Below are 26,909 nucleotides of genomic sequence, written 5' to 3' on the forward strand. Positions count from 1 at the left end.
CATCATTCACACAAACACACATACACAGGGGTGTAACTAGAAATGGCTGGGCCCCATAGCAAACTTTCCAATGGGCCCCCCCCTCCCGGCTACTGGGGAAGAAATGGACACATGGTTTTGGCCACATGCATTGTCTGGATTTTTTCTACACATTTTTTAACTGCTCTCAATGGCAGATAAACTCGCAGCAGGGATGTACATCCGCAGCCCGCCCCGTTAACCCCCCAGCCGCTGGAGACTATACATTACCGGGTCCCCACTCCTGGTTGCTTCGGCGGTTCCCAGTACGTCCTGCTCGGCCAATCAGTGCGCTGCCCCACATCGGCCAGGGGTTAATGGGGCGGGCTGCGGACAAACTCGCAGCAGGGATGTACATCTCCGCTGTGAGTTTGTCTGCCATTGAGAGCACAGGGCCGGGATCCGCAGCGAGTTTCACTGCGTATTCGCAGCGAGAAACTCGCTGTGGATACGGCGTGTGTTTGTAGCCTTAAAATATAAACAAGGTTGCACATTAACCCTTTGAGGACCAGGCCCAAAATGACCCAGTGGAACGCGCAAATTTTGATCTTTGCGCTTTAATTTTTCCCTCCTCCCCTTCTAAGAGCTCTAGCACTTTCAGTTTTCTATCTACAGGGCCATGTAATGGCTTGTTTGTTACAGGAATAGTTGTACTTTGTAATGGCGTCTTTCATTTTACCATAACATGTATGATGGAATCCCAACTATATTATTTATGAAGATATAAATTGGTGAAATCGTAAAAAAGAATGCAATATGGTAACGTTTGGGGGGTTCCTGTGTCTACGCAGGTTACACAGATTCTCTAATGTTATATATTTTTTTTAAATGAAATCCTTTTTTTTTGGCAATTAAATATTAATAAAATAGCCCTATTGTGACGCTTATAACGGTTTTAGTTTTTCACCTATGGGACTGTATGGGGTGTCATTTTTTCCGCCATGATCTCTAGTTTTTATTAATACCCTATTTGTGAAGATCGGACGTTTTGATCACTTTTTATTAATTTTTTCTTATATATAATGTAACATTAAATCGGTAATCCTCACTTTTCCCCCCTCTTTTCGTGTACGCCGTTCACCGTTTGCAATGACGATTATTATATTTTAATAGATTGGACAATTATGCACGCTACGGTATATTATATGTTTATTTATTTTTATGTTTTATTTATATAATGGGATGGGGGCTTGATTTCAACTTTTATTTGGGGAGGGGTTTTGGGGTAGTGTGTTAGTGTTTTCAACTTTTTTTTTTTTTACACATTTGAAGTCCCTTTGGGGGACTTTTACATACAGTACTTTGATTTCTACACCGATGATTGCTATGCCATAAGCATAGCATTGATCAGTGTTATCGGCGATCTGCTCATTGAGCCTGCCTGACCTGATATCAACATACTGGGACTTGATAACACTGTCATACCAGACCTGACCAATACCGCCATACTGTGACTTGATAACACTGTCATACCAGACCTGACCAATACCGCCATACTGTGACTGGATAAAACTGTCATACCAGACCTGACCAATACCGCCATACTGTGACTGGATAACACCACCATACCAGACCTGACCAATACCGCCATACTGTGACTGAAGAACACCGCTATACCAGACCTGACCAATACTGCCATACTGTGACTGGATAACACTGCCACACCAGACCTGACCAATACCGTCATACTGTGACTGGATAACACTGCCACACCAGACCTGACCAATACCGCCATACTGTGACTGGATAACACTGTCATATCAGACCTGACCAATACTGCCATACTGTGACTGGATAACAACTCCATACCAGACCTGACCAATACTGCCATACTGTGACTGGATAACACTGCCACACCAGACCTGACCAATACCGCCATACTGTGACTGGATAAAACTGTCATACCAGACCTGACCAATACTGCCATACTGTGACTGGATAACAACACCATACCAGACCTGACCAATACCGCCATACTGTGACTGGATAACACCGCCATACCAGACCTGACCAATACCGCCATACTGTGACTGGATAACACTGCCACACCAGACCTGACCAATACCGCCATGCTGTGACTGGATAACACCGCCACACCAGACCTGATACCACCATCTCCAGCCTGCTACTGCACTTACTATATATATATATATATATATATATATATATATATACACATGCATATATATATATATATATATATATATATATATATATATATACATCCAACCTGCTACTGCACATACTATATATCTCTATTTAGTCTGACACTGCATATATGTATACATATACATCCAGCCTGGCACTGCAAGGTAATATGAAACACTTGGTAGTAATTCTATGACTGTATGCAGGGTGACTATTACACATAAGGAGTTTTCAGTCCTACAGGAGCTGCAGTCACAGGGTACCTTACTATATAGACAGTGTGGGACTACAACTCCCAGTGTGGTCTGTCTGTGCCTTTGGATGGGGGGCAGCAGACAAACCACATTGGGAGTTGTAGTCCTATGTCACAGCTCCTGTAGGAATAAAACTCCACACTTATGCTTCTCTGTAAGCTAGCAGGGAGCATACAACCCCCCTCCCCCACACACACCTTATCAGTGACACAGAAGGAGGAAGGAGCGGTGGCTGTCCCTGTGCAAGGTCCTGGCAGGAGAGGGCTAGGGGGTCAGAGCAGGGGCGTAACTAGGATTCATGGGGCCCCATAGCAAAAAAGTGTATGGGGCCCCCCAACATATTACCTGTACCAGCGATATGGAGCTGTCCCCCTGCATTTGGCAGCTCTGAGACGCTGTGCCCTGGGGTGGGGGGGGGGGGGTGAGTGGTAGTAGGCCGTTTAGAGTCCCTGCTGGTTGGGGCAGCTCTGAGTCCAGGGGGTGACCTCCATTATACTGACTACTATACAAGATGCTAGGGAAGCGGGATGACCCCATTATACAGGATACCAGGGAGGCTGACTGACCCCATTATACAGGATACCAGGGAGACTGACTGACCCCATTATACAGGATACCAGGAAAGCTGAGTGACCCCATTATAAAGGATGCCAGGGAAGCTGGTAACCCCTATTATACAGGATGCCAGGGCAGCTGGTGACCCCATTATACAGGATGCCAGGGAAGCTGAGTGACCCCATTATACAGGATGCCAGGGAAGCTGGTGACCCCCATTATACAGGATGCCAGGGATGCTGGTGACCCCATTATACAGGATGCCAGGGAAGCTGAGTGACCCCATAATACCGGATGCCAGGGAAACTGGTGACCCCATTATACAGGATGCCAGGGAAGCTGGTGACCCCATTATACAGGATGCCAGGGAGGCTGAGCCTGAATGACCCCCATTATACAGGATGCCAGGGAAGCTGGTGACCCCCATTATACAGGATGCCAGGGAAGCTGGTGACCCCATTATACAGGATGCCAGGGAAGCTGGTGACCCCCATTATACAGGATGCCAGGGAAGCTGGTGACCCCCATTATACAGGATGCCAGGGAAGCTGAGCCTGAGTGACCCCCATTATACAGGATGCCAGGGAAGCTGAGCCTGAGTGACCCCCATTATACAGGATGCCAGGGAAGCTGAGCCTGAGTGACCCCCATTATACAGGATGCCAGGGAAGCTGGTGACCCCCATTATACAGGATGCCAGGGAAGCTGAGTGACCCCCATTATACAGGATGCCAGGGAAGCTGGTGACCCCATTATACAGGATGCCAGGGAAGCTGAGTGACCCCCATTATACAGGATGCCAGGGAAGCTGGTGACCCCATTATACAGGATGCCAGGGAAGCTGGTTACTTCCAGCTGGCAGTGATAGTTACCATCTTCCTGCTGTGTCTCCTCCTCAGGCCCTGTGCGATGAGCGAATATCCCACCCGCGGTGGGCGCTGGGGGCGGGGCTTGTCGCGATGGGGGCGGGGCTTAGCGGAACATCCCGGGACTGTTCCACTTGTGGAGAGGGGGACACTGGTGCAGGACGCTCTGAGCCTGTGTCCGGGGGAGGTGCAGAGGTGTTTCAGAGGGGATTGCAGACGCTCCCTTCTGCGTCTCTGGCAGGGTGCTTAACCATCAGTAGCGTAGCTACCTTGAAGACAGGGGAGACAGGCCAGGCGGGCCCCCGAGCCCCCTGCAGTGCAGGGCCCCATAGCAACTGCCTTCCCTGCCTTCATGGTAGCTACGCCACTGGGTCAGAGGTGATCCAACCACACAGGATGCTCCTCTGTGCAGGCAGCTGACAGCTGCTTCAGGAGGAGAGGAGTCTCCAGTCAGGACGGAGGGAGATGCTGCAACCATGCTTTATCTCCCTATCTCTCTGTGATGCTGCCCCCTGCTGGTGGATGTTCCCGGCATTCCTATGATCAGCAGAACAGTGAGCCTGTGCACAGGGACGCCGCTGATTGGCTGATTCTGACCAATCAGAGGAAACCAGGAAGACCTGGTGACCAGAAAGATGATTGGCATATTGGGAGAGACAGAGAAGTTCGTTAGTGACGATTTGTCACAAAATGGCGCCCGAAAACGGGGGTCGACAGTCAAGTGGAGGACTTCAGTTGCACAACTTCCTGTGGGGTGGTGCAGGTTTCAAAAAGAAGAGCAAGCTGCAGGAACCCATTATGTAAATATATTGCAATGTTATATAATTTGGCTTAAAGAGTCACTGTCGTATTTTTTTTTTTTTGCAGAAATCAATAGTCCAGGCGATTTTAAGAAACTTTGTAATTGGGTTTATTGGCCAAATCTGCCATTATCTGCATGTAAAAAGCCTTTTCCCAGGTCCCCCCCTCCTTCCTCTTTTTCATCCACTCCAAAAAATCTGAAAATTGTGACTTGTTTCAGGAGACGTACCCTGTCTGTTCTAGGGAGAGGGGAGGGGGGAGGAGGAAGGAGGGAGTTAGCCGGCAGCAGAAAGCAGATAACAGAGGATTACAGGCACGGAGCTGGGTGACAGCTGTAATCCGAGCCCAGACAGGTCACTGGTGACTGTCCAAGAAGATAACGTGAGATATTTGTAGATTAACTCTTTGTTGTCCTGTTTTGGTCTTTTGTTTAGCTCTCTCCATAGGAGAACAATGAAAACAGGGGGGAGAGCTTCAAACTGCTTTTTTTATGATAAAAATGCATTTTTCTGATAATAAACCCAATTACAAAGTTTCTTAAAATCGCCTGGACTATTGATTTCTGCAAAAAAAAATTTCACGACAGTGACACTTTAACCCTTCCATGGCAGGTTAATTTTTTTTCACCGGAGTACCCCTTTAATGGAGCTTTCTGTACTAATTAATATTTAATTAATAAAACACATTTTCGTTGTAATAAAATCAGTTTCGCTGTTCAATAATTTAATTTAAACGAATCCATTATTGTGCAATTAAATATACTGTCAAAAAATAAATATATATATAAATATACATTTATATATATATATATATATTTATTTTAACAGTATATTTAATTGCAAAATGATGGATTCCTTTAAATTTAATTATTGAACAATGAAAGGGACTTTATTACAACGAAAATGTGTTTTATTAATTAAATATATTAACCATGAGAGGCATCGGCATTACTGCAGAGGATCGCAAACCCCGGTAATAGCAATTCATATTAACTGTTTCCCTGCTTTCCCAGATGCATCCAGAGGTGTTTGCATCACTTTCTAAAGATTTTATTTGTTATTTTTAGTTGAACCAGATTTCCAAGTAAATGACCGTATGTTTTCAGCTGCATGTCTACTTTTTCCCACGGCCGTAGTTTCAGCCGCACATTTCCAGCCGCATAAAAAATACAGCCGCACACATACATAGTGTGAACATAGCCTCAACCTGAACAGGTCCCTAAAAATATCAGATTTTGAAATTTTACTGAAAATTTGGAAATTTGCTGCTAATATTTTAAGCTTTCTATTGTCTAAAAAAAATGAAAGATAGTTTAATAAATGCTGCCAACATAAAGTAGACATGTTGCTAATGCTATTTAATATATAATTTATGTGGCATAACCATTTTCTGTATAAGCAGAAAAGTTTCAAAGTTGGAAAAATGCATTTTTCACAATTTTTCATGTTATTTTGGTTTTTTCCATAAAGATTCGTTAAAAGTATCGACTCCAATTTACGAGAAATGTAAAGTACCATATGTCACGAGAAAACAATCTCAGAATCAGCCGGATAGGTAAAAGCATCCCGAAGTTATTAATGAATAAAGTGACACAGGTCATATTCATAAAATTTGCTACAGTCCTTAAGGCCATTTTAGGCCTAGTCCTTAAGGGGTTAATGTAAATAAAGTGAGGTACAGATATGTTAGAAATCACATGCTTTAAAACAGAGCAAAGTAGGCTATTGACACCTTTGATATTGTACCAAGTTCCAGGTTGCAATCTTTTATTTTTTTTATTTTTTTTTCAGAACCATTTATATACAGAGAGCCAATGGCTGTTTGTTCTGTCTGTGCACCGTTTTTTTTAACCATTAGGACATTAGGAGCCCTTATTGTTAGATACATACTGCAGGTGCAGGAGAAGACTACCTTCTGCTTAACCCCCTATGTACTGTAGTGTGTGAGTGACCCAATGTTCTCTTACATGCTGCAAAACAATGTTAGCTACGCCACTGACTTGACTTATGAAAGAACACTATACATGCCGAGTGTAAGATGAAAAATGTTGCTTTCTTCTTCTACAGCCTATGGCTATGCTGTGTTACACATATGGTCAGTCTTTTTTTCAACCAAAACCAGGAGTGGGTTGAAAATACAGAAACTGTGCAAATCTTTCCATTATACCTTTGCCCTGTTAGTTCCACTACTGATTGTGGTTAAACAAATATTGACCAAAAGACCTACAGAAATACTATGTGTGAAACAGCCCATGAGAAATCTACTATTCTATGTCATGACAGACACTGATGTGGAGGAGTATGTTACTTTACTCTCCCTCTTGCTCCACAGCCTGGGTTAATGAAGAAGTTACTGTATAGGGCAAGTAAAAACAAATCATTCACATAGACAATGGGGGAGATTTATCACACTGGTGTAAAGTAGAATTGTCTTAGTTGCCCCTAGCAACCATTCAGATTCCACCTTTCATTTTCCAAAGAGTCTTTAAAGAGAACCAATCACCTAAAATTTACTATCCCTATTATCAAAGGTCCTCTCTCCCTAAGTCTATCTATGAAGATACAGACTGCCTTTGCAGTCTGTATCTTATTCTTTACCTAATTCCTCTTCCTCTGTGCAGTAATGCTGGGCGCCGCCATCTTGATGACGTCACGCTGGAACGCACCGCTGGAACGCACGTGACGTCATCAAGATGGCGGCGGCCGGCATTAATGCACCGGAACAAAGGAGCAGGTAAAGTATAAGATACAGACTGCAAAGGCAGTCTGTATCTTTATGAAGTCTATTTATGAAGATACAGACTACATTTGCAGTCTGTATCTTATACTTTACCTGCTCCTTTGTTCCGGTGCAGTAATGCCGGCCACCGCCATCTTGATGACGTCACGTGCGTTCCAGCGGTGCGTTCCAGCGTGACATCAACAAGATGGCGGCCCCTGGCATTACTGCACCGGAACAAAGGAGCAGGTAAAGTATAAGATACAGACTGCAAATGCAGTCTGTATCTTCATAAATAGACTTCAGAAAGATACAGACTGCCTTTACAGTCTGTATCTTATACTTTACCTGATCCTCTGGTCCGCTACAGCAAGGCCGGCGCCGCCATCTTGATTTTGCTACTTGCGTTCCACCGCTGGAACGCAAAGTGACGTATTCAAGATGGCGGCGCGTGGCCTTCCTGCACCGAACAAGAGGATCAGGTAAAGTATAAGATACAGACTGCAAAGGCAGTCTGTATCTTAATAAATAGACAAAATGAAGATACAGACTGCCTTTGCAGTCTGTATCTTATACTTTACCTGATCCTCTGGTCCGCTACAGCAAGACCGGCGCCGCCATCTTGATTTAGTCTTTTGCGTTCCAGCGGTGGAACGCAAGTGACGTCATCAAGATGGCCTTGCCTTGCCTCTTTGCATGACGTGAGCTTCCTGTCTCGCGCCGGCTCTTTTGAAAAGAGCCGGCGCGAGATAGGAAAGTAAAAAGTTAATATTTTAAAAACACAGCCAAAAAAGTAATAAATTATATTTACAAATATTAATAAAATAAGTAAATACATCTAATTAGGGAAAAAAAATTTTTTTATTTTCATTGATGATTGGTTCTCTTTAAGGAAGAAAGTTGGAATCTGATTGGTTGCTAGGGGCAACTGAGACAGTTTCACTTTACACCAGTTTGATAAATCTTCCCCAATGGCTAGAAAACATTATGGGGTAGATTTATCAAAGGGTGTAAACTGCCTATCACAACCAATTACAGCTCAGCTTTCTGCTCTGGTATAATGAAAAAGGAGCTGAGATTGGTTGCTGTGGTCAGTTTAAACCAGTGTATATTTTATACCCTTTCATAAATCTGGGTCTGTATTTTTAAATTTAGATTCCAGTACAGATTTACACAATAATTCAACAGTATAGTATTTACATGGTGTGTGCATACAACCTATATCTAATGCACTGTTCCCTATTTTATGTTTTCACAGAAAAAAATGCATTTGATTTTGTTCCTTCTGGCTTTTTTTGGAACCTTTGACTTAACTTCAACTTGTAAAAATGACTATGATTGTCCCAAAGATTACCAAGAAGTTTTTACGAAGGACACTATTACTGAAGTACCTAAAACCATCAACCCAAAAACAAGAGAGATATTCTTTGTGGAGACTGGAATTTCGACCATCCGAAAAGATGCATTCAAATACATGAGCCACTTGGAAAAAATATCCTTCATTAATAATAAAATAAGCGTAATAGAAAATGGTGCCTTTGATAATCTACCAAGCCTTGTGGAACTAGAAATATCTGGTAATTCAGATTTGCATGACCTTAAGGCTGGAATCTTCAACAAACTTAGCAGTCTGAAGAAGCTGGTTCTTCGAAGCAACGACATTAGTTCTTTGGATCAAGGAGTTTTTGATGACTTACACAATTTAGAAGAGCTTTTCATTAATGTCAACAAGTTACCCTCCTTACCTCCAGGCATATTCGACACACTTGGAAAACTCAAATTTATGCATCTAGCAAAAAATAAATTGACTCAGTTATCTGAGGACATATTTAGTAAATTACCTGACTTAGAAGTCCTTCGTCTCTATGAAAATGAGCTAACTGAACTTCCTCAAGGATTAGTGGACAACAACCAGAATCTGCGTGAATTTAGTATAAGTACCAACAAACTAAAAGTATGGCCCAAAGGTTTTCTTGCTAATTCAAAAAATCTTGAAAGGTTGCATTTGGACAGTAATCTGTTAGAAGAACTTCCAGATCAAATGCTATTTGGGCTAAATAAGATAAAGAATCTCAAAATGAATGCAAATAAACTTAAGAGGCTTCCAGATGCAATAACAGATGGAAATAATGTTACAGAACTTGATCTGAGTAAGAATGAATTAACTGATATTCCTGTAACTGCATTTAATAACTTCAAGTTTTTGACAAAGTTGTTACTTTCTTCAAACAAGATTACTATGCTAAACAAGGAAACATTTTCTGATCTTAAAAAACTAACAGAGCTTAGTGTGGAGGGAAATTATCTTAACATCTTACAAGATGAGGTTTTCTCATTCCTCCCAAAGTTAAAGACCCTTAGACTTAGTAACAACAAGTTCACCAGTCTCAATGTTGGACCGATTCAGTCACTGCCAAAACTTGCTAGTCTATATTTAAAGAGAAATCCCTGGGCTTGTGACTGTAACCTACAGGATTTGTATACCTGGATAAATGACAATAAAGCAGTAATAAAAGACAGTGATATGGTATTGTGCGAATCGCCAAATAACCTCAAAGGACAAATTATAATCTCTATAAAGTTTGATGAATTAATCTGTTTAACAACTCCAAGGACAACACAACAAACAACCACCAAAGCAGCCACAACTACCATCTACACAACTCCGCAGCTCACTACTGGAAAGTCTAAAACAACTCTTATGGCTACCACTCATGAAAACACCCTTCTGCCAACTACAACTGAAATGTCAACTCATCTTATACCAACCACACAATTTACAACAGAGATTAAAACTCCAGGATTTACAACTTTAAGGGTTTCAACACCTCAAGAAACAACTTTCATGCAAACAACAACCATGGTAGTCACAACAAAAATGACAACTAAAATGGCAACCACAGAAAATACAACACCACAACCCACTACAACTGCAAAAATGACAACGCCACAAGCTTCTACAACTGCAAAAATGACAACGCCACAACCTACAACTGCAAAAATTACAACAGCCCAAGAGACAACTTTACCGCAAACTACAACCATAGAGGTCACAAATCAAGCGATAACAACCATGGTAACCACTAATCCCACAACCACTGAACCTACAACAGTCACTACAGTGAAACTAACCACTCTGCAGGAAAAAACATCTTTGCCTTTCACCAGTGCTGAGACTACGACTCTCCAAAAGACAACTCCAGTCATGAAGCCAACAAGCAATCCTCAGGCCACATCAACTGCATGTACTACACATGCTGCAACAACACATGAAGCATCTACAACACCTCCCAAGACCTCAACACTGACTCTCAGCACCTTTTTGCCACCTTTAACCCCAAAGGCAACTACATCTAAGACTGCATTCACTTCACTCGGGCTAATTAGTTTATTCACAACACAGAAGATGACAACAGTTGTTTCTTCTACTGAAATCACATCTACATGTATGCCAACCACAGAGACATCTACAACTTTACCCACAACAGTCATTTTAATGCAAACTACTTCTACAGAAAGCAACATAAGTGCCTTGAAAGTTGTGCCCACAGCAACTGTAAACTCTATACCACCTTCACCAGTCACATCAAAGTTAAAAGGCAATGGTTTTCTCTTTGGATCCAGAGATAATCACTGTCGCTATTTATTTGTCTCCTATCTAACTTTACTATGTTTTGAAATCTCTACTACAATTTTCTTAATAATATTTGCTTACAGATTACACAAATCTATTCGTAGTGTAAAGGTAACAGAACATCCTGTAAGACTGGTTTATATGTATAGTAAAAAGGAGAAGACTTAAGTGTGTAATGCAATTAAAGTGTTAAAGGAGAACTCTGGCCAAAATATATATTTTAATATGTTATTACATAGGAAAGTTTAGACAAAACCCTAATACACACTAATTCTAGGAAATGCACATATAATCTATTTCCCTCAATTTAGTAGATCAAATAGGTTTCATTTTCTAAAAAAAAAAAAAAAAAAAAAAAAAAAGTGACATCACTAATATACAGTATTGGAAACTTTGAAACCTCTTCTGTGTTGTCCTCACCAAGGATGAAAGGTAGTGCCTAAGAGGGCCAGATTATTATAGGCTGCAGGTTTTCTGCATACACACCTTACTTATGGTCTGCAGTCAGCGGGGGGGGGGGGGGGACCTCCACTAACACTACCAATGTTGTATATAACCAGGCTCTGTATAACACTACCAATGTTTTACATAACCCGGCTGTATATAACACTGCCAATGTTGTATATAATCAGGCTCAGTATAACACTGTTAATGTTGTATGCCAGGCTGTATACTGTATAACACTGCCAATGTTGCATATAACCAGGCTTTATACTACACTGCCAATGTTGCATAAAACCAGGCTGTATATAACACTGACAATGTTGTATATAACCAAGCTGTATATAACACTGACAATGTTGTATATAACCCGGATCTGTACATAAAACTGACAATGTTGTATATAACCAGGCTCTGTATACAGTCTGATCACATGATGACATCTCAATTTGGCTATTAGGTATTTAGGATGTTTAAAGTTTTTAGCTTATTTCTAACCTACAATTTACATAAAGAGTGCAGAATTGTCGTGGTATATAGCGTATAAAGGGATATATAGGGCTCCTGGAGATTTTTCCTTAAACAAAACAAAAACAAAAACAGGGGCATAGATTTGTCTCCTGGGCGAACTTGGAACAAATCTAATTAACACACTGACACTTTAAACCCGGGCAGCGCCGGGTACATTTTCTCGTAGTTAACAAAGTTTTATGGACTTCCGGTTCCAGCGCGTATGGGATGGCAGCAGTGTGAGTGAGCTCCTCCACCCTCCGCTCATAATATCGCTCCCCGCTCTGACTCCTGACATTACCGGCCCTGCCGGACCACACCTCTGACTTCTCTAAGTGCCGAGGAGTCGGAGGCACCACTTCATTAAAGGGGTTGTCCGGCGATAAAAAATTATTCACAGAATAACACACATTACAAAGTTATACAACTTTGTAATGTATGTTATGTCTGTGAATGGCCCCCTTCCCCGTGTCCCACCACCCCCACCCGTGTACCCGGAAGTGTGGTGCGCTATACATACCTGTCACGTGCCGACCACGGTCTCCGATCCTCAGCAGTGACGTCTTCTTCGGGAGGCCAGCGGATCTTCCCGAGTGCCGGCCGCCCTCTGCAGCGTCATCCGAAGCTCAGCCGCGATTGGCTGAGCATAACTGTGCTCAGCCAATCGCGGCTGAGCAGCTGATGACGTGGCCGCGTCATCAGCCGCTCAGCCGCGATTGGCTGAGCACAGTTATGCTCAGCCAATCGCGGCTGAGCTTCGGATGACGCTGCAGAGGGTGGCCAGCACTCGGGAAGATCCGCCGGACTCACGAAGAAGACGTCACTGCTGACGATCGGAGACCGTGGACGACACGACATGCGGTGAGTATAATGCACTACACTTCCGGGTCTAGCGTGGGTGGGGGGAAACACGGGGAAGGGGGCCATTCACAGACATAACATACATTACAAAGTTGTATAACTTTGTAATGTGTGTTATTCTGTGAATAATTTTTTATCGCCGGACAACCCCTTTAAGCGGGGAACCAGTTATATACCTCCCCATAAGCCCTCCTTCATTTACCTCACAGCTCTGTCACAGGGACACCTAAGATGGCGCCGACACGAGGTGCTGCTGCTGAGGCACACACAGAGGAAACACATACCTCACAAACCCCAGTGCCGGATCTCTGTGACACCATAATACCAGGACTAAATATGTCTTGCAAGGCACTGGTAATTCAAGTGTCCAAGATGATATTAAATGACATAAAATCCTCTCTTGAGGCCACTATAGTTTCCTCCCTAGCAACCATACAGGTAGATATAGCAACGCATACCTCACAGATTACTGAACTTCAGGAGAGAGTCAGCCTGTTAGAAGATGAAATACATTCTACAAAAATAAAACTACAACAGAATATGAATGTCACAGCTTCATTGCAAACTAAGACTGATGATCTAGAGAACCGCTCTAGGCGCAACAATTTACGTATTATAGGTTTACCTGAATCCATTCCAGCCATGCAATTACATGCTATATGTTCTCTAGAAATTCCCCAAGCCTTGGGTATCCCAGGTCACATTACTGTGGAAAGAGCTCACCGCGTGGGACCCCCACCAGCGAAACAAAAGCAAGATGCAAATAAAAAAGAACAGAAACCCAGACAAGTGATTGTCAAGTATCTGAATTCTAATGATAAAAACAACATTTTACAAAGCTTTAAAAAATCTACAGTTGATGTTGCAATTCGTGGCCACAAAATCCTCATGTTTAATGACTACTCCGCAGCAGTGGTTCAAAAACGTAAAGCTTTCGCACACATTTGCTCGACATTGGTAAAAAATCAAATACGATTTGCTCTTCTTTATCCTGCCATACTGAAAGTTTTCAAATCGGATGGTTCAGCCTCTCTTTACAGTTCTCCTGAGGAAGCCATTTCTTCCCTTAAAGATGTAAAGGGTCTCACTCCACCTATTCAAGACAAGCACAAGAGACGACGTTTGGATAGTCCTACTGACACGGTAGAAAAAATGGAATGATTATGAACTCCATCTCTATTCTGTTGGATGCTATGCTGCTCATTAAAACTGAGTATTTTTTCTCTATTTAGCCCTATATATGTTGACTAAATACTATATTAGGGACACCTTGTTACTACATTATTTTCTTTAGTCTAGCTAGTAATGCATTTGGTGGTGTGTGTATCTGTGTGTAAGTATGTATTTATGTATGTATATATGTATATGTGTGTGTGTGTGCATGTATATGTATGTATATGTATAATTCCACCTTGTATGGTTTTAGGTTTAAGTACAACTTCTTTAAGTACTAATCATTATATACTGGCTCTTCCTTTTTATTTTATTTTATTTTATTTTATTTATTTGCTTCACTGTGACAACTCACAGGGTAGGGATGTGTATGTCTTTAATTTTAATATATACTCATTTAGTGGAGCGGAGGTTGATGTGACCTCTCCACCAGTTATTTCTTTCTCTTTATTTCTTCTCCATAATGCGGAGTTTGCGAATGCTTTGAACATTGGACAATACGAAAAAAGTGAAGTCCACATCTCACTTTATTCGCTTAGTTTATATTGTTAACTGTTTTATTCTTAGGTATATCACCTTTAGTTTGTCTGAAAATGCTACATGCTATCCTCTTTTTCTGCCTGAAAGGGTTACCCACTATGTTATTGTGCTTCCAGGGTCTCTTCTTAACACCTCCTCTTCTATTAATATTGTATGAAATTAATCACTTGGAATGTTAAGGGACTACGTTCCCCATCTAAGAGGACTTCTATACTGAAACACCTTAAGAGACTTAGGGCCGATATAGTATTATTGCAAGAAACACATTTAACTGAATCGGATTATTTCAGACTCAAGCGTTTTTGGGTGGGTGCAGTTTATGGTTCACCAGCTATTAACCGTAAAGGCGGGGTAGTTATTCTTACACATAAAAATTTAGCCTGTACGGTATTATCTCAATATCAAGATGATGAAGGCAGGATATGTCATCTTCTTATTGACACTCCAGCGGGCAAATATAGCATATATAACGTTTATGGTCCCAACACTCAGAGACCTGATTTTTAAAAAAAAATTGGAAAACCTCATTCTGCAAGATGACAATAATCTTAAAATAGTTGGTGGAGACCTAAATACTGTTCTTAATACAACTGAAGATAGAAAAATAACTAAGACCCCTACTGTATATACTCCATCAGATAATATTTTATCCAACTTCCTTAATTCTACCTCCCTATCTGATTCTTGGCGTCATCTACACCCAGATGGTAGAGAATACTCTTTTTACTCTCACTCCCAAACTGCCTGGTCAAGAATAGACTACTGTTTAGTGTCACCGGACTCTCTTGGTAGAGTAGAAAACTCTGAAATTCATGATATAGTAATTTCGGATCACTCTACTGTTAGTTTACAATTAAGAGATATTTTTCAGAAGGGATCCGATATTATTTGGAGATTTCCTTCTCATTTAGCTAATGATGAATCATTTATCAAACTATTAAAAAAATGGTGGTCAGACTTTTATTCTAACAATGCTGAACATACACAATCCCCAATACTTTTCTGGGAGACTGCAAAAGCAGTTCTAAGGGGCCAAATAATTTCTTATGTGGCTGCCCAGAAACGTGAATCTTCAACTTTCCCAAGATCTGCGCTCTACATACACTCTTTTCCTGTCTTCCCCTACAGATGACAATAAATCTAAATGGACAGCAGCTAGACCAGCTTTCGAAATTGCACAGGAAAAACTCAATGCTATATATAGAGATCAATACATATCCCGTTTATTCCGCTATGGTAATAAATCAGGGAAATGTTAGCTAACCTTGCTAAAGGACGTAGACCTACTACACATATCCCTGCTCTCAAAGATACAGCGGGTAATATACAAAAAGATCCTAAAGTCATATCACAACTTTTACAACAATTTTACCGCTCACTATATTCCAAAGATAGACTTGATCTAGCTGCTGGTAAGAACTTTCTAGAGTCATTAACTCTACCTTCTCTTGATACACCTTCTCTTGATTCTCTCAACGCCCCAGTCACATTGGAGGAAATTACTGCCACTATCTCTACACTTAAAAATAACAAAGCTCCAGGCCCTGATGGCTATAGTGCGGAATTTTATAAATCTATGTCTTCTGTCATCTCCCCCACTCTTCTTTCTACTTTCCAAACTATTCTGACTGACCATCACATGCTCCCCTCGGGAGATACTGCATATATCAAAATACTACACAAACAGGGGAAGGATCCGACATCTCCTAATTCGTACAGGCCAATCTCTTTAATAAATGTAGACCTAAAATTGTTGGCAAAGATTATGAACAATAGATTGGCAGACATCCTACCATCACTAATAGGCAGCCATCAAGTTGGCTTTATAAAAGGACGTTCTGGTGTCACTAATATAAGAACGGTACTAGCGGCCCAATCTGGTGTCCAATCTGGGGGTCGTTCCAGCCACTCTCCAGGTCTGTTGGCAATTGATGCCGAAAAGGCTTTTGATAATATCAGCTGGGAGTGGCTGGACATGACCTTAACAAAATTTGGAATCACAGGTCAATTCAAAGATTTTATTTCCACAATATACACATCTCCGAAAGCTAGAATTCATACCCCGGGTTTCCTTTCAGATAGCTTTCCCTTACAAAAAGGTACCAGACAGGGTTGCCCCCTATCCCCTCTATTGTTCAATTTTGGCGATGGAGCCTCTTGCTAGATATCTTATTTCTTCTGACTTTTTCTCAGGCATATGGGTTGGTTCCCAAATTATCAAAGTTACATGCTTTGCTGATGATACTTTAATATATTTAAATAACCCAGATCTACATGTTCCAGCAGTATTAGATGCCTTAAAATTTTTTGGTTCTTTCTCTGGGTATAGAATCAATATACATAAAAGTCAACTTCTTTACCTAACTCCACATAAGAGGTCTACTTCAGGTCCTGCGGGGGTCTCCATCGCTAAATCCTATATTACTTATCTTGGAATCCAGATTGGCAGAACTCCCTCCTCACTATATTCCCTAAACTATCGCCCTATAATTAAGAGAATAAAACAAGATCTCCAGAGATGGGAATCTCTACCATTGTCAATTCTAGGCCGTACCCACTTAATCAAAATGAAGTGTTTTGGAAAACTGTTATATCCAATGCAAACAATACCCCTGTTACTCAAACATTCTGACGTTTCCATACTCCAATCATATTTCACTAAATTTATTTGGCAATCAAAGAGACCTCGTATTGCCTATTCCACTCTCTGTCTCCCTACTTCTAAAGGTGGCGCTCAATGCCCAGATATTAGATTATATAATTTAGCCGCTCTCTTTCGCCATGCTAAAGATTGGATTATGGACACGTCATATTTCTCCAATATTTTAATTGAGAAAGCTTTAGCAGCACCTTGGCCTTTACCCACCATGCTACATGCTAAATTACCAGAACTCCCCCCAGAAATTAAGAGAAGTGTTATCTTTAAAGACACCATTGCCACATGGAAGGCGATACGAAAATTATATGGTTTACCCTTTTGCCTATCGAAAAGATTTCCTCTGTGGCATTCACCACTTTACCCACCTGACTCAGACAAATTAGATTACTCAGAGTGGCAGAGTGCACATGTTTCTTCTGTTGGGGATCTGCTGGATACTAATTCCAACACTTTCTTATCATGGGATATTGTCAGAACACGATTTAAATTGTCTTCATTTAATTTACCTCAATACGATTCTATAATTGAATTTCTTACTTCCAGTGCGGTCGGGGAAGATGGCCTGCTATAATGTATAGCAGGCCATCTCTGCTCATCGGCACGGGGGGTGATTAACCCCTCCCGTGCCGACGATCGCTGCTATATACTGATCAATACAGATCCGGTGGCCCGGAAAGCAATGGCGATTGGTGCTGTCCGAGATAGCACCAATCGCCATTAGTGTCCCCAACAAAGATGGCGCCGATGCCACCCCCACGATCGCCCTGATAGGCCGGCCAGTACCAGCTGGCCCATCATGGCGATCTAACTGTAAAAAACAGTGTTGCCGAGTTCTGCACCCCTCAGCTAGGTAGCTGAGAGGGGCAGAACAGGTGTGTGTGGTGCAGGTGTACCATACTCACCTGATCTGGCCGCCCGGAGCGAAGTCCGCGCCGTCCTCGCGTCTTCTTCGCGACGCTTACGGGTTCGTTCGTCCAGCGTCGGAAATCTTTGGAAACACTCGGGTCTTCTTGTTCGGCGGGCCTCGGTAATCTCCGGCAAACTTCTCTCTACTGCCCCCTAGCGGCTGATCAGTGAATATCATTCACTGATCAGTTGCTTTGGGTTAAAGAGATTTTTTTTTTTTCCCCAATTTTTTTTTTTTTTACTTTTTTTGCGCCCTAACGCCGCTGAGTACTGATCAGCATCGCACGTAAGTGCGCCACTGATCAGCAACTCCTCCTTTTTGGCGTAGGAGCGTTTTCCCCCCTATATCCTACCGCCACTGTCTGCTGAAAAGTGCCGCACATAAGTGTGGCATTTATCAGCAGCTCCTTTCTTGGCGTAGGGATATTATTTTCTTACTGTCAAAAAAACTTAAAAAACACTACATTACACTACACTACATGAAATAAAGTTTTACAATAAACATTTACATACCCCATATACTAGTCCCCATATAAAGATGGCCCCCAGGGTGTTTTCGGCGTCAGACGCATATGCTATTATTGCCTCCATTCAGAGAGAATGAATGGGGGGATCCTTCTTTCCTCCATTCATCCTCATCATCATCATCATCATCATCCAGTGACGTGTCTGGGGGTAGCGTAGCGTACGCTGCCCCGCAGACACGTCTTTTCCGCCAGTACCGTCCCAATAAGAGATCACGGTATGGCGTGAAATTCTACAAACTCTGTGACAGTACCTCAGGGTACTCTTACAGATTTAGGGTAGGTGCATACTACGGAATGGCGAAGGATAACCCTTTGTGCATTCCGCAGCAGGCACCCGCCGGCGGACTGATGCAGGCGTGCGTCTCCGCCCGTGTCATAGACTCCATCCTATGCACGGGCGGATTCCGTTGTCCGTCCAAAGAATGAACATGTTCATTCTTTGGACAGAGGGCAGAATCCGCCTGTGCATAGAATGGAGTGTGACACGAGCGGAGACGCACGCCTGCATCAGTCCGCGGCGAGTGCCAGCTGCGGAATGCACAAAGGGTTATCCTTCGCCATTCCGCAGTGTACATGTACCATTACAGTGTATGAAGGAAGGGACACCCGAATCCAGCCCCAGATGCCCCCAGATGAACCCACTCCCCCCCTCCCGTCCTCAGAGTTAGTGGGGAGATCGTCCGGGAACTGATCTTCCCACTGCTGGATAAAGGTTACCACCTGTACGGGGATAACTTTTATACCAGCACCCCCCTCCTCTGGTCTCTCGCTGCCCGAGCTACTGTAGCTTGCGGCACAATCCGAAAATATCAGAAGTAGTAATAAAGCCATAATATTTAGCAGCCATGGAGTGGACCCTGCGATTCTGGATATGAAGGACCCCGTAGCGCACCAGGACAACATTTTCCAGGTGACGTCCCCCACACTGGAAAACAGGAGACCCCAGAAAAAGTGCAGAGTGTGGCGTAACAGGGGGATCAGGAAGGACACCATTTTCCTGTGTGACACCTGTCCTGATCACCCCGGCCTCTGCATACTGGATCGCTTCAAGGCGTACCACACGTCATTGGGGTTCTAAATTATCTAAATTCTGTCCCTTATTCCTATTTCAGGGGTCATGCTGATCTGGGGATTGTTCTGATCGCCATTATGGAGTCAGGAAGGAATTTTTCCCCTGTGATAAAGCTACTGTCGTCTGCCTCACTAGGGTTTTTTGCCTTCCTCTGGATCAACACAGGTTGAATTTGATGGACACCTGTCATTTTCAACCTTATAAACTAATAATTGGCCTAATACCCCCAAATAAATTAGAATTGTCCCTTTTCCCCAGCTAAGTAGGTATGGCCGCCATTCCCATTAGAGGATGCCATGATGCAATTACAGAGCCTCTGTGCTGCCGGGACAGAAGAAAACCCCCACAAGTGACCCCATTCTGGAAACTACACCCCATAAGGAATCTAACAAGGGGGGCAGCGGGGATATGGCCCCCTGGTGACGGCCACATTTGGGACGTGAAAATAAAAAAAAATTATTTTTTATTTTCACGGCACATGTTCTACATATGTGTATATCACCAGTGGGGTCCATATGCTCACTGTACCCCTCATTAGATTCCTTATGGGGTGTAGTTTCCATAATGGGGTCACTTGTGGGGGGTTTCTACTGTCCTGGCAGCACAGGAGCTTTGTAAATGCGACATGGCCTCCATCCTCCATTCCAGCCTCTAAATGGCGCTCTGTCCTTTTGGTGGCTTGCCCTGTGCCAATATGGCACATTATGTCCACATGTGAGGTATTTTCGTACTCAGGGGAAGCTACCCTACACGTTTTGTGTTCACTTTCTTTTTTAACCCCTTGTGGAAAAGGAAAAAATCAAGGCTAGACCAACATTTAGTGTAAAAAATGTTTAATTTTTACACTAAATCATTGATCTTGTCTTGATTTTTTCATTTTCACAAGGGGTTAAAAGATAAAAAAAACACTAAATGTGTAGAGCAATTTCCCCTGAGTACGGAAATACCCCACATGTGGACATAAAGCGCCATGTGGGTGCAGGGTAAGCCTCCAAAGGGAAGGAGCGCCATTTGGTTTTTGAAGGCTGGATTTGGCTGGAATGGATTCCAAGGGCCTTGTTGCATTTAAAAGGCCCCTGTGTTGCCAAGACAGTTGAACCCCCCCACAATTGACTCCATTATGGAAACTACACCCCTTAGGGAATGTAACAAGGGGTGTAGTGAGCATATGGACCCCACTGGTGACGGGCACAAATGTGGAACAATATGGCGTGAAAATTAAATATTAAATTTTTTACACTATAATGTTGGTTTAGCCTTAAATTTTTCATTTTCACAAGGGGTTAAAAGAGAAAAAAACACACAAAATGTGTAGAGCAATTTCCCCTGAGTCCGTAAATACCCCACATGTGGACATAAAGTGCCATGTCGGTGCAGGGCAAGCCTCCAAAGGGAAGGAGCGCCGTTTGGATTTTGGAGGCTGGATTTGGCCAGAATGGATGATGAACGCCATGTCGCATTTACAGAGCCCTTGTGCTGCCAAGACAGTGGAAACCCCCCACAAGTGACCCCATTCTGGAAACTACACCCCTCAAGGAATCTATCAAGGGGTGCAGTGAGGATATGGACCCCTTGATGACGGCCACATTTGTGCCGAGAAAGTAAAAAAATAAACATTTTCCCTTTCACGTCACATTGTTCCACATTTGTGCCCGTCACCAGTGGGGTCCATATGCTCACTGCACCCCTTGTTAGATTCCTTGAGGGGTTTAGTTTCCAAAATGGGGTCACTTGTGGGGGGTTTCCAGTGTCTTGGCAGCACGAGGGGTCTGTAAATGCGACATGACCCTTGAAATCCATTCCAGTAAAATCCAGCTTGCAAAGGCCAATTGGCGCTCCTTCCCTTTGGAGGCTCGTCCTGCGCCCGCTTGGCACTTTATGTCCACATGTGGGGTATTTCTGTACTCGAGAGAAACTGCGCTATACATTTGGTGTTTTTTTTTTTCTTTTATCCCCTTGTAAAAATGAAAAATAAAGGCTAGAACAACATTTTAGTGTAAAAAATAGAATTTTTCCTTTTTTACACCACATTGTTCTGAAAATCTGTGAAGCACCTGTGGGGTCCAAATGCTCACCCCACCCCTTGTTACATTCCTTGAGGGGTCTTGTTTTCTAAATGGTGTCCCTTTAGGGGTGTTTTTAATGTTTTGGCACCCCAGAGCCTCTGCCAACCTGAAGTGGTACAGTTAAAAATAACCAAATATAACGGAGGCGTTGAAATTCACTGGGCGCTCCTTTATATCTGAGGCTTGTGGTTGCGTCAAATAGCGCAATAGGGCCACATATGGGGTATTTCTATAAACTGCAGAAACGGGGCAATCAATATTGGGGTGCATTTCTCTGCTAATAGGTTTATCATTATGAAAGATATTGGATTACAATAAAATCTCTGCACAGAAAATAAAAATTTTCAAATTTCTTACACACTTAGCTTTTATTTCTGTGACTCCCCTAAAGGGTTAAAACACTTTCTGGATGTGCTTTTGCAGAGTTTGGGGGGTGCAGTTTCTGAAATGGGGTGCTTTGTGGGGCTTTCTAACATACAAGTCCCTCAAATACACTTTAAACCTGAACAGGTCCCTGAAAATATCTGATTTTGAAATTTTACAGAAAATTTGGAAAATTGCTGCTAATGTTTTAAGCTTTCTATTGTCTAAAAAAAATGAAATATAGTTTAATAAATGCTGCCACCATAAAGTAGACATGTTGCTAATGCTATTTAATATATAATTTATGTGGCATAACCATTTTCTGTATAAGCAGGAAGGTTTCAAAGTTGGAAAAATGCATTTTTTTCAAAATTTTTCACGTTATTTTGGTGTTTTTCATAAAGATTCGTTATGAGTATTGACTCCATTTTACTGGAAATGTGAAGTTCAATATGTCACGAGAAAACAATCTCAGAATCATCCGGGTAGGTAAAAGCATCCCGAAGTTATAAATGACTAAAGTGACACAGGTCATATTCATAAAATTTGTCTCTGTCCTTAAGGCCATTTCAGGCTCTGTCCTTAAGGGGTTAACCCCTTAAGGACCCATGACGTACCGGTACGTCATGGATCACTGTTACTTAAGGACCCATGACGTACCGGTACGGGGGCCCTTTAAACGGGCACTGCGCGGCACTCCGGTGAAGGTGGCTGCTATTTTCTATAGCAGCCAAGTTTCTGGTTCACGGTGGGGGAAACTTCACTCCCCCCGTGACGACGATTGCTGCGATTGGCTGTTCAATACTGAACAGCCAATCATAGCGACCCTAGCACGTTCCGGGCCGGTATCCCAGAATTAAATAATGATGTATGAGACAGCACCAATAACCATTGTGGATGGGAGGAGTTGTAGTCCTCCCACGTGTGCCCAATCGCCCACAATTTGCCGGTGGGTGGCTGGTAGCCACGCACCAGCCAATCACAGGCGAATGGGACAATGTAAAATAGTTAACCCTCTCTGCTCCCCTCATTCCTGTCAGGAAAGGTGAGCAGAGAAAGTCCGTTTGTCCTGTCGCCGCCGCCTCTGTGCCCATGCCTACTGTGCGTCCTCAGTGTCCCCCTGTGCCCTCTGAGCCTCCCCTTGTCCCTCTGAGCCTCTGATCATTGGTGGCACAGTGTGGAGAGAACTTCCCCCTCTGTGTCTGCCTCCACTCCTCCCCCAGTAGCTGCCACCTCCCCTGTGCCCATCCCTGATCCACTGCCATCCTCCTCCCAACCCTTGTGTCTGCCCTCTCCTCCTCCCTCCTCCCCCAGTAGCTGCCACCTCCCCTGTGCCCATCCCTGATCCCCTGCCATCCTCCTCCCACACCTGTGTCTGCCCTCTGTAGCAAGCTCTTCCCCTGTGCCCATCCCTGATCCCCTGCCATCCTCCTCCCACCCCTGTGTCTGTCCTCTGCTCCTCAAGTAGCTGCCTCTTTCCCCTGTTCCAATGCTCTGTGCCCATCCCTGATCCCCTGCCATCCTCCTCCCAAGCCTTGTGTCTGCCCTCTCCTCCTCCTCTCCTTCCTCAGTACCTCCTTTCTCCACTGTGCCCATCCCTGATCCCCTGCCATCCTCCTCCCCTGTTCCAATCCTCTGTGCCCATCCCTGATCCCCTGCCATCCTCCTCCCACCTCTGTGTCTGCCCTCTTCTCCTTCCTCAGTAGCTCCTTTCTCCACTGTGCCCATCCTCTGTGCCCATCCCTGATCCCCTGCCATCCTCCTCCCACCCCTGTGTCTGCCTTCTCTTCCTGCCTCCTCCCCTGTTCCCATCCCTGATCCCCTACCATCCTCCTCCCAAGCCTTGTGTCTGCCCTCTCCTCCTCCCCCAGTAGCTGCCTCCTCTCCTGTGCCCATCCCTGATCCCCTGCCATCCTCCTCCCACCTCTGTGTCTTCCCTCTCCTCCTTCCTAAGTAGCTCCTTTCTCCACTGTGCCCATCCTCTGTGCCCATCCCTTTCTAGCTGCCTCCTCTCCTATGCCCATTCCTGATCCCCTGCCATCCTCCTCCCACCGCTGTGTCTGCCCTTTCTAGCTGCCTCCTCTCCTGTGCCCATTCCTAATCCCCTGCCATCCTCCTCCCACCTCTGTGTCTGCCCTCTCCTCCTTCCTCAGTAGCTCCTTTCTCCACTGTGCCCATCCTCTGTGCCCATCCCTTTCTAGCTGCCTCCTCTTCTGTGCTCATCCTTGATCCCCTGCCATCCTCCTCCCACTGCTCTGTCTTCCCTTTCTAGCTGCCTCCTCTCCTGTGCCCATCCCTGATCCCCTGCCATCCTCCTCCCACTGCTGTGTCTGCCCTTTCTAGCTGCCTCCTCTCCTGTGCCCATCCCTGATCCCCTGCCATCCTCCTCCCACCTCTGTGTCTGCCCTCTCCTCCTTCCTCAGTAGCTCCTTTCTCTACTGTGCCCATCCTCTGTGCCCATCTCTTTCTAGCTGCCTCCTCTCCTGTGCCCATCCCTGATCCCCTGCCATTCTCCTCCCATCCTTGTGTCTGCCTTCTCTTCCTGCCTCCTCCCCAGTGCCCATCCCTGATCCCCTGACATCCTCCTCCCAACCTTTGTGTCTGCCCTCTCCTCCTTCCTCCTCCCCCAGTAGCTGCCACCTCCCCTGTGTCCATCCCTGATCCCTCCCCTGTGCCCGTCCCCTGTGCCCATCCCTGATCCCCTGCATACCCCTCTCAAGTCCTCCCCTGTTACCTGTCTGTGCCCTAATCCTCCCCTGTGCCAGCCAGCAGTACCTAGTGCTGCCCCTTGCCACCGCTGCCTCTTGCCACCTCAGCCAGTTTTCTGTGCTCCTCCCCTCTTCCTCTGTGCTTCATCTGTGCCAGCCTCCTCTGCCCCCTTTCCTCTCTGCCCACTGACTCCCTCTCTGCCCCTTGCCGCCTCCTCTCTGCCCGCTGCCTCCCTCTCTGCCCCTTGCTGCCACCTATTCTCTACCCACTGATTTTCTCTCTGCCCCTTGCCTCATCATTTCTCCCCTTTGCCTCTTTCTCTCTGCCCACTGACTCTCTCTGTCCCTCGCCTCCTCCTCTCTGCCCACTGACTCCTTCTCTGCCCCTTGCCTCCTCCTCTCTGCCCGCTGCCTCCCTCTCTGCTCCTTGCTGCCACCACTTTCTGCCCACTGATTTCCTCTCTGCTTCTTGCCTCCTCATCTCTCCCCTTTCCCTTTTTCTCTTTCTGCCCACTGATTTCCTCTCTGCCCCTTGTCTCCTCATCTCTCCCCTTTGCCTCTTCCTTTCTGCCCACTGACTCCCTCTCTGTCTCTTGCCTCCTCATCTCTCCCCTTTGCCTCTTTCTCTCTGCCCACTGACTCCCTCTCTGCCCCTTGCTGCCACCTCTTCTCTGCCCACTGATTCCCTCTCTGCCCTTTGCCTTCTCATCTCTCCCCTTTGCCTCTTTCTCTCTGCCCACTGACTCCCTCTCTTTCCCTTGCCCTCTCTTCTCTGCCCACTGACTTCCTCTCTGTCCCTTGCCACCTGCTCTCTGCCTGCTCTCTGCCCGCCGCAATAAAATGGCCCGCAGGGTTTTCTCAGCGGAGGAGGCATACTTGTTTATTGCCTCTGATTCTGAGACATCCACTGAGGGAGAAGAGGATGATCCCTCGTTCCTTTTTCCTTCTTCTCCCTCCTCCTCCTCCTCCTCCTCCTCATCTATTAAAGAGCCCCTAAGTCGCCGGCCCAGGATTAGGCCCCAGGAAACCCCTCAAGGCCCTTCAACTCACCCCCTCTGGACCCCAGCCCTTGACACCTACAAGCCACAGATTCCGGAGATTCCGGTCGCTTTGGAATCCAAATTGACCCTACCGGCCTCAGTGAAATAGATTTGTTTAAAATCTTTTTCAATGAGGACTTTGTCAATTTGATGAGGGTGCAGACTGGTACCACAACCATTGCATTGAAACCAGATTGTATTTTGGACTACAACCGGTACATGGGAGGAGTTGATCTTTCAGATCAAGTCCTCAAACCATACAATGCCATGAGAAAGACTAGGACGTGGTATAGGAAACTAGTCCAAACGGCAATGTACAACGCTTTTGTACTTTACCGATGTGCTGGCCACACAGGTTAGTTCATTCAGTTTCAGGAACTGGTACTGAAAGCCCTTATCTTTTGAAGCCAAGAAGAAGCAGGCCCAAGTACTCCTCGAACTGCAGTCCCCCGTATTGTGCCCGGCCAACATTTTCCTGGGATAGTCCCCCACTCTGCGAAGAAAGGAAGATCCGAGAAGCGATGCAGAGTGTGTCATTAGAGGGGCATTTCGAAGGGACACATGTTACCAGTGCGACATGTGTCCCGACAATCGAGGTCTCTGCATCGGAGATTGCTTCAAAGCGTTCCACTCATCCATGGACTAAATTCAATTCTTGCCCCAGGTAAGTTATGTTTTTGTTATTTTTTTTGGAGGGCAGACTTACCATGTTGGCATCACATACCGACATGGAAAGTCACACTGGTCACACTCGCTCATCTACTAGAGATGAGGGAGTATACTCCATAATCGGCTTCAAACATCGGCATAAGAATGCTGCGGTCTGGCTGCTTTTTGGAAACAGCCCAAGTCCTGCCAGGAAAACAGGGATACAGCCTAGATCATAGGCTGTGTCCCTGTTTTCCAGGCGGAACTCGGGTTGTCTCCACCTTCTCCATAGAACAGTCAGACAGCAACATTCTAATGACGATGTTTGAACTCGATCATCAAGTATATGCGCTCATCTCTTTTTTTTTCCATAGGAGACACTGCATAATTAGTGGAGGGCA

General features: G+C 44.5%; 1 protein-coding gene across 1 annotated transcript; it reads left to right on the forward strand.

Annotated features, from left to right (window-relative positions):
* The first annotated feature begins 4,587 nt into the window (after window positions 1-4,587).
* LOC138777121 (carboxypeptidase N subunit 2-like) lies at window positions 4,588-11,475 on the forward strand. The gene is made up of 2 exons (XM_069956230.1): window positions 4,588-4,641; window positions 8,619-11,475. The coding sequence occupies exon 2, from the start codon at window positions 8,625-8,627 to the stop codon at window positions 11,160-11,162; it is 2,538 nt and encodes an 845-aa protein (XP_069812331.1). The 5' UTR covers window positions 4,588-4,641; window positions 8,619-8,624; the 3' UTR covers window positions 11,163-11,475.
* The last annotated feature ends 15,434 nt before the right edge of the window (window positions 11,476-26,909 follow it).

Source organism: Dendropsophus ebraccatus, unplaced genomic scaffold, assembly GCF_027789765.1.
Source record: "Dendropsophus ebraccatus isolate aDenEbr1 unplaced genomic scaffold, aDenEbr1.pat pat_scaffold_501_ctg1, whole genome shotgun sequence".
In the NCBI taxonomy this organism is placed as follows: domain Eukaryota; kingdom Metazoa; phylum Chordata; class Amphibia; order Anura; family Hylidae; genus Dendropsophus; species Dendropsophus ebraccatus.